Genomic DNA, 9,676 nt, shown 5'->3' with positions numbered 1-9,676 from the left:
AATCATATATGAATTTCATTATTAATATATACTTACTGCTAATAGTTCAATGGAGATAAATGTGCACCTTACACACTTTTCATGTTAAGTACATGTATAAGTACATAGAACGTCATGCATTCGGTTACTTTATTTAAATATCATACAACCAAAATCTCAATATTTTAATTATTTCTCTTTCAAAACTGAAACTTCAAATAGTAAAGTTATAAAGAAATATGTTTATTTCTTTTATCATAAGAAATTTACATATGCTGCGATAAAGAACCTTGGACATTGAATAAATATTTAAAGAAAAAATTTTTGTGTATGTTTCCTCATCGAGTTTTTATGAAGTCATAAATAGTTTTTTAAATGGAAATATATATACTTTTAATGCTAGTAATAGAATAAAGTAAAAGCAAAATCAAGGATCCGATAAAATATTCGTATACCGCTGAATAAACTAAAACACAGAAATTACCGACGAAAAAAAAAAACAAAAGTTCTTTATCATTTCGCAAATTTGACAATGACTGCCTATCCTCGATATAGAAATAGCTAGTTTTAGTATTGAAATTTCAGCGTATGCTGTTCCAATAGCAGATGATGAAACATGATGATCAAAGTTACACACAGCTTTCATGGGTGAATTTACAGCATTGAGATGGTGGAAATTTGTTAAAAATTCGTGTCACAAAACTATTTATGACATTGCAGCAAAATTAATATTAATTTTGTTTTTATGGTTACTATAATGTAGTTACTATAGTATTATATTTGATGATGGGAGAAGTTTGAAAGGAACTTATATCACAAATTCACCATTTTTGCACAATAAATTGTACTTTTTGTAAAGGGCTAACCTTACACGAGTTCTATTCAACGAACAATTCGCGAACCCTGACTCCTATCTGTTATTAGTGATGCGTGTCACTTAAACGTACATATATATACTTATGTATATAAATCGGCAAAGTAAAGATGAAGCTTCTGACGTCTCGCCTCACAAAATGAGTGGAAAATAGGCGGACACACATACCCCACTATTTTTTGGTTCTACATTGCCGCTGCTTGTGAGACAGTGCGGTGTAAATAAATAGTTTAAACAAACGGTTTTCAATCAACTGTCGATAATAAAAGAACAGGAAACTTTAAAGATTACATCGATTACTGTTTGAAAAGTGTTGCGTGGCATTCACAGAACGTGAGAAACTCGACAATTAAAAACAATCGAGGACTGCAACCGCCGTCAACAAAACGAGAGTAAGCGAGATGGACGTAGTGCACAGCAAGATACAGACACAGACGAGTTACAGGATAGACCTAACACCTAAAGCATTTATTTGTCCACGTCAGGAGGGCCGATAGAGCCCTTACCATTTTCGTGTTACTCCCAATGTTACCGACTCAGCATAGAATAAGATTACAACATTACTAGTGGTTGGAATTAGAACTAAATCTAAATATGAAATTATAAATAAAGTATAGGACAAAATATCTTATAATCGTACACGAAGTGTAGAATTCTATACTTCTAATGTGTAATATTACATAAATACATTAGGTTGATCGGAAAATTCTATCGTTTTATTATATTATATTTATATTTATGTAAAGTTTCTCATTCTTGCAATTAAAATATTATGGCAATATGTTCGCAAGTTCATTGTACCGTGCTTTTATAGTCCATATTTTGACAATTAGAATGGGTATATATTTTAATTTTTTGTCATTTATCGAAATTTTTGAATAAAATTACAAATGTGCACGAGAAAACTGATGACAAAACTTTTTGATCAACCTAATACTTCTTCATTCTTGCAAGTTACTTTCACATGGGTGAACAGTTGATCGGGACGATAATTTTGAGCAGAAATTATTATGCTGTTAATTTTTTCTGATTTTGACATGTCCTAACCGCATAAAAAAATTATCATCTCCGAAACTATTAATAATTCTCTTATCCTTGTACTCGAGGAGAGATTTAACTTCGTAAATAACTATTTTTTAATACAAAAAGTATTATTTTTTAAGATGTGTTAATACTACTATGATTTATGTCGTTTTTGGACTCATTTTCATCGAGAGAATCTCATGAAAATTATAAAAAGGGAACTTTTCGTCATTGAATGATTCATTGTAACACGCACATTATCCCCTGCAAGTACCACGTCTCGCTTACTCTCGCAACATGTATTCATTTTCCTTGTCGATGGACCAATCAAAGATAACGTTATAATTACAAATTTTGGGTTAATAAATTCTAATACTACTAGATAAAATGTACGTCTCCTTTTTAATACTATTTTATATTTACATTACATTTTATTATTATGATGTATATCTAGTTTACAATATTACATTTTAGTAAATATTACAAGTTTGAAAATGTTCAGTAATCTTTCGTATAATATAATTCCTCTCTACAGGAGTTTTGTCTATTCATGAAAAATATGATCGATACGAAAATAGGTGTGCAGTATCCTACTGTTTTTTTCTCTATTAATCTTAAATAAATACTGTAGAATTATACAAGGATCATTGAAGGCATATAGACTTATATATACATGTCTCAGAAAGTAGGAATTGTATTTAACATTTGATTTCAGTTAATATCGTATTGACGAACATTCTTCTTAAGATATAGAAGAATATAAAAGAACGTGTTCCGGGAAAATTTCATAGTTTAAACATCTCTAATACATCATTAATCATTATATATTAATCATGCATCTCGGTTTATGATTGTTGCAAAGGATAAACGAACAATAATGTTTTCTTCTTTTAAACGAAATATTATATACATGCATAACGTTGAAGACGATTAATTCATTTTAGTGGAATAAGTTTTGTAATTTGTATAAGAACATGAACATCAACTTATTAAACCTTCATCTTCAAGAAGAGTTTTCGATAATTTTATTAGAATTGCGTACAGAATTATTACTTTACGATCATACTGTCTTTTTTAATTAGACTACATCTAGAAAAAGTATATTGCAACAATGTAGTCACCGTAATAACGTATAATCTAAAAAATAAATATTCATATAATTTTTCTATATTTAATTTTACACAATTTCTCTCATACTAATGATACATCTGCTGGAACGAATTATTTACAAAACTTATTTCAGAGCTTAGAATGACCTTAATTCATTCAGCGTACCGAACTGTTACGAAAGAAAAGATGGAAATAAACAGTATATTGCGCTAAATGCAAGTTTAAAATATTTGCATACTTACTTTTATGACGAGTGGATAAATCGTGATGATAATAAAACGCCAACAATTTTGTTCTTTCAGGTTTTCGTTTCGAATGCGAAAACACAATACGAAATTCAGAAAGATTCCCAAAATCAAAAAATTTATGCGCTGCCGATTACGAAGTAGTTGTGTCCCTGCGCCCGCTGAACGACACGATTGAACGAATACCTTTTACCGAGGTCTGGAATGATTGAACAGAAAATATAATTTCATTAAAATGTAAAGTAATTTATCTTAGTTAATTATAAAAAATTTTCGCAAATTTTTCAAGTTTCCAAAACACGATTTAAATAATTTTAATTACTAAGTGAAACGATAATGACGTCAGTGATGATAATAGTGATAATGGTAACAATGATGATAGTAGTGATATGAAGCGCGGGAATGTAATCAAGCTCGTGTAATGTGACGGTAACAGAAATTCATCCTCTATTTACATAAAAAGGAATTGAATTAGTAAAGTTGATAAACCATTGGAATTATTAAACAAAAAGCTGATCACTGTTATGTATGAAAGGAAAGATTGTAATTTGTGTGAAAATTCTTAAAAGTTTTTAGGAACAATATATAAACTGTAGAAACATTGAAATAGCTTATAATTATTAATAAACAAAATTACTTGAAAATGCCTGGATATAATCAAGTTTTAATGCTTACTATCTATTGTATTTGCTATGTACTGTATTATTATTATATACTATACTATATACTGTATTTACATTAGAGGAAAATTAGTTAAAAGACAAACAAAATAGTATGATAAATGCATTTTGATAAAAGTTACAAACATCTTACTACTTTAAAAAATTAAAAATCTTATTGATTATAATAAAGCAACAAATTGTATAATAATTGTAGAAGATAGAGTAATTAAAGTACATTTATTATAATAGTAAATTAGAAAAAATAGTGTATAGTAGCAAGGCATTAAGTAGCAAAACTTGTAAGATATATTGCAACATATGTTGACAAATTGGAGAAAAATATATGATTTAAATGTAATGTGTAAAGACTTTACACACTTATGATACAAAATTTACATGCATATAGCACTCACTAGAATATAATGAAGCAAACGTTATATGTATAGTAAAACTAGTCTATAGAATCAATAATTTATTTCTTATATGTTGTATACTAAATTATTTCTATATTTTTCGATAATAAAAATACCTTAAATGTTAAAACATAGTATTAAGTGACATAGGTACAAATGTAAAAAAAATAATGAAATTTCATTCTAATGCACAAATGCAGTTTTCCATACTTGCATTAACTATGTAACATTTTCTTGTATGTTTAAACAGGCAAAATTTCTACCAAGAATTTGCAAATACTTCATATTTAAAATTACAATTTTGCAAAATGATAAAACAAGTTTCCTGAAAACATTATTATTATATATTAACCGACAAATATTATCAGATTAAATCAACTGAACAATATTAATTGACATAATAATTAACAAATATTATAGATCCTATTATATCAGATGAAAAGAAAAAATTATTAACAAATATACATTACTTAACAAAGCACTATATTTGCAGAATGCAAAAAACTGATGATATACAAAATAATAAACATTCAACAATTTAAAACATATGTATCGTTACACTTAAACAATTATGAAATTAAATTACTTTAGCAATTTTGTAGTCTACTTATGAAAAAAATGTGATAATGATATTAAATGTATTACAAGGAATAAGTTAGAGAAAAAGAAACAAATTTAAAAATTAAAGTTAAAAAAATTTTAAAGTAAACAAAGATACAGAAAATCGAACATAATTTTAAAATTAAAAAGAAATATAATTAAGAAGCCATTAATGTAATGTAAAGGGTAAGGAAAAATAAAAAGAATAAATTAAAAGACACAATTTAATATCTTTATATTAAAAAATCTATTATTCTATCACATAATTAGTTTTTACACAGAGTATTTTAAAGTAAGTATTAAATAAGATAACCATTAGAAAGTAAAAAATGCAAAGAAATATAAAGATTTTTATTTAATACTTTTCATAAGGTAAAATTTATAACATAATATTAACTCTTTAATAAAAGATAATGCATTTTCATATTTTACTACTTAAATGAAAACTCTCTACAATGCTGTAATGTAATAAAAGTTTCAAGTTTTCCACGTAATTTTTTAATGTTTTCCACTTTCAAGCAGTTTTATATATTTACCTTAAAACACGCTACATAAAAATTTTTCTGAAATATTTAGCAATTAAAAACTACTAAAACCAAAAAACAATAAAAATTTATGAGCAAATTATAACATAATAAACCATTGTTACATAAAAATAATTCATAAATATATTACTAATTATTTGATATCACATTTTAAGATTAGATTGAAAAATGTAAAAGTTAATAGAATTTATTTAAGAAATTAAAAAATATAAGTTTACTTATTTGTACTGGATGTAACAAAATATTAACATCATTTTTGTATTAAATATTCAGTTTTTATATTAAACAAATAGGTAGCAAGGAATAAATAAAAATTTATGTAATACCTGTTGAAATGTCGATATTAGTAAGAAACAACAGTAAAATGTCAAATTTTGTAAATTTAGTAAAGTTATATTCAAGGAAAAGCAGCTATGTGATACATACAATGTCGACAGTAAAGCTGCAGTTAAAAGCCGAATTAATAAAAGGCTGAAGAATGTCTGAAAGAAGAAAAATATGTACAGATAAAAAACTTGTCAAACACTATATTGACATTAAATAAAATAATAGTACTAAAAATCAGATTAAAATATTGAAATTGTTGGAAGATTAAATATTGAAAAATACAAAAATACAATATTTTACAGCAAAATAATTGAGATAAATAAATTTAGGAATTATTCAAAAAGAGAAACAATAATAAAATAACTAACACTATGCAAAATTAATAGATAATATAATAATAAAACTCATATGTAAAAATGAAATTATTACACAAAGTATCTTTTCTAGTGACCAATGCATAGAAGTACTATAACTAACAAGGTAAAAGTATTATTCATATTTATTAAATGTACAAGAAAAGAAAAACTATTTTAGTCTAAAATCTCAAAATTACCACAATTACAAAAATGAAGTATAATAAAAAAAAAGTAATATCTGCAATAATAATGGCAATAATAGTTTTATAAATAATTCTATAATGATGATGATAACGACAATAAGGATGATAACAGTCACGGCGACGGTGACGACATTATGATGATGTAAATGATGACAGTGGTGTAATGATGGTGGCAACGGCAAAGATACATTCATATTAGTGTAAATGTAAAACGTGTATATATATGAACTATATAATATAAGATATTTGTTTTCTTAAATCAAAATATTGTCATTAAAAGTAATGAAGTAATAGTTACAATAATAATTATAATAATTGTAATCATAATAGTAACTGTTTAAATACTACGTGTTACGATGTTACTGTTCGTAGTATTGTTTTAATGTATCAAAATATAATTTATAAATGATATATTGACCTTTTTCTTCGAGCCACTGAGAAAGTCCTTATACATTTCCGAGCGAAGATATCTGGAGTAACTATCGCTTTTCATCAGATGATAAACGTGTGCCTAAAATTTAATAGCACGGAACATTTTCTTATTACTTTTCCATTGTCATTATTTCTAAGCCTGTATTACACTAAATTTTTTTGGTCTAAGTATTTCAATATTTCTTTTCAACTTGAATATCTTTGTACTGAATCTTTTTAATTGTAACGAAAATTTTTTGTTTGGAACTTGTACCGCTGCTATGTCGAAACACCATCGATCTGGTTTATGTAAATTCTTCTTCGTTATCTCATAAGATTGAGAATCGACGTTAATTGGACAACTAGCATCAGGACCCAAATACTCATTCCAAATTTCGTTTACTTTATTCTGAACTTCTTTTTGCGGCAATGTTTTCAATTCCTGTACAGCTTCCCAAAATCTATGTACATGAACGAAAAGTTTGTGTTTTCAATTTATATTTAGATTTTATTTTAATGCACTAAAGTTATATTGACTCACTTTAGGTTTTCACCACTGAACTCTTTATCCAAAAATCGTGTAAACTGATCTCTACCAATGGGATCCTGTAACAATTCTTGGAGGCTAAATGCCCATCTCTTTACTCTTCTTGTCGATACTTCTTTGCTATTTAAAGGAACTTAAATTTATTATCTTTGTAATGATTAAAACAATATGACAAAATTAAAAAATATACATACGCTAATTTTTCTTGTTCCCACATTTCAGAATTATCTGATATCCATGGATTCGTGAGTTCGGGTTGTATAAAAAAAGGATCATACTCTACGTACTGCTCAAAATATGCAATCAGACTAAAATAATTACAAGCAAAAATTTATAAAAATAAGATATGTAGTTTAAAAAGTCAATATTACTCGAAGTAAATTAATTATGTATACATATAACATTACGCATTTTAAGTAAAAGACTTAACAATAACATATAATAATATTCAAAAATAATATTTACTTACGCCTCGGAGACCTTTGAAACCTTTGTGTTTGATCTGTCTAATCTAGCTTTTAACACTTCGATTTCTTTATTTAATGCTTCTATTGAAGAAACTGTACATGACTCTAAATGCGAAGAAATGTTAGTATTGGTTATACCTAGTTGTATGTGCATACTTGGCTTTGAAATTGGTTTATAAGTACGACATGCTTTCTTGATATCCAATTCTGTTGTATTAACACATCCAGGCTAAAACACATTAAAAAATTATCAAGAATTGTACAAATTTTGTATAAAGTTTTATTTGTATAAACAAATTATTACCATTGGTCTATATACATCCCAAAAAGCTCTTTCTTGACTATCCAATACCTTCCTTTCTAATTTATCTCTTTTTTTATCAACTTTACTTTGTGCTTCTGCTTGCATAAAGATCACTTCCCATTTCCTTGAAAACATTTTCTGTAGTTTAGCCAAATTCTCAGCCTCATAATCTGCTAATTCTAAACGAGTTTTGTTTTGCATTGTTCGTTTGCATAAATAAACAGCTGCAATGCAAATTAACAAATCTACTGTGATGGTTTTTAATTCCACTGAAAAAACAATTTTCATACCATAATCAGTATTTTCTGGTTCCCAACAATTTGATGGCCAAAAATATGGTGATTGAAATCTGTAGAAAGTACTATCGTTTTTTACGGTAAGGCAGTGGTCATCGATAGGGAAAAAATATCCATGAGATGCCATAAGATGTGCAACATGAAGTGCCTCTATTGTATTAATATATCTCTAATTAGTTAAAATTAAATATAATTTTTCGTACAAATATTGTTTATGTTTAATATTTTAATTGTACCTTGATCATCTATAACCATAGTCTTCATCATCCATAATATCAAATCTGTACCTAAAGTAATAAAAAATTAATCAATTAAATTAGTGTTACAGTAATAAGTAAAAGAAAAGATATATCAAGTAAGTTTACAATATATTACCAGTAAAGACGGAAGGCGTTTTTGTCATAAAATTCTTTACTGTTTTTACTGGAACACCTGTAACTTCATCTGACATTTTTTCTATCATAGCTTCCATCTAAAATGCACAAATATATAAATTACAAAACAAAAATTGACAACAGTAAACTTGATTTAATATCTTAAGGAAATGTTATATAAATAAAATTAAATAAAAAAATTGCAGTATTTATTACCTTCTGGTAGACAAGATAATTGGGTGTATCTTCGGCACATGAGGCAGTGATATGATATGTAGGGCTACTTGGAGACTTGTCAACTCCTTCACCATTTTGATTGTTACATTGATTTATTTGATTATCTCTATTTCTGTACCGATCTGTTGTTCCTCCAATATCACTGTTTTCACCTGGTTTTCGGCGGCATGCCGATTGTTCAGAATTCATAGTTACCATATCCACACTAAACAAATATTTCATAAAGAAAAATCTTAAGTGAGTTATTGAATATCTACAAATTTAATAGCTTTGAACACAATTGATTGAATTCATTACTTTTAAATACAATATTTTAAATAATAAATCTTACAAAAATGAAATAAACTGTCATAAATAAAATTTTATAACAAAATTTTATAATATTAATATAAATAACATTTGTAGGAAGCATTAAATAAACATACTACTATTTTAAGGCAAAAATATTCATTACCAAACAAAGTTAGATGTGTTCTATTTTTAGTGTTATAAGAAATACTTTCAGCAAATGATTTTGATGGCTTTTATATGTACTTTATATTTAATACTTTATATTCTCTATTGCAAACATTCTTCAACATCATAAATATGAATAGCAGAAAATAATATATAATATTTCAAGAGAAATAAAAGTATCAAATTTAAAGGCTAAATTAACCAGAATTAAACTGCAATTTGTAATTGATATTTGTCCATAATAATG

The 9,676-nt window shown here is 26.4% G+C and overlaps 1 protein-coding gene across 1 annotated transcript in view; it reads right to left on the bottom strand.

Moving 5' to 3' along the window:
• Positions 1-3,353: 3,353 nt before the first annotated feature.
• LOC108579085 (regulator of G-protein signaling 7) overlaps positions 3,354-9,676 on the bottom strand; it is a 7,314-nt gene continuing 991 nt past the window's right edge. The window contains exons 2-12 of the mRNA XM_017942528.1: positions 8,953-9,178; positions 8,738-8,834; positions 8,599-8,649; positions 8,357-8,512; positions 8,067-8,290; positions 7,765-7,991; positions 7,490-7,603; positions 7,290-7,415; positions 7,023-7,209; positions 6,756-6,848; positions 3,354-3,430 (exon numbers count right to left, since the gene is read on the bottom strand). Coding sequence (XP_017798017.1) covers positions 3,365-3,430; positions 6,756-6,848; positions 7,023-7,209; positions 7,290-7,415; positions 7,490-7,603; positions 7,765-7,991; positions 8,067-8,290; positions 8,357-8,512; positions 8,599-8,649; positions 8,738-8,834; positions 8,953-9,171 — 1,560 coding nt within the window. The 5' untranslated portion in view covers positions 9,172-9,178 and the 3' untranslated portion in view covers positions 3,354-3,364. The remainder of the gene's footprint in view (positions 3,431-6,755; positions 6,849-7,022; positions 7,210-7,289; positions 7,416-7,489; positions 7,604-7,764; positions 7,992-8,066; positions 8,291-8,356; positions 8,513-8,598; positions 8,650-8,737; positions 8,835-8,952; positions 9,179-9,676) is intronic.

This window comes from Habropoda laboriosa, unplaced genomic scaffold (assembly GCF_001263275.1).
Source record: "Habropoda laboriosa isolate 0110345459 unplaced genomic scaffold, ASM126327v1 scaffold42, whole genome shotgun sequence".
Taxonomy (NCBI): domain Eukaryota; kingdom Metazoa; phylum Arthropoda; class Insecta; order Hymenoptera; family Apidae; genus Habropoda; species Habropoda laboriosa.
This window is presented reverse-complemented; position numbering and strand designations above follow the sequence as displayed.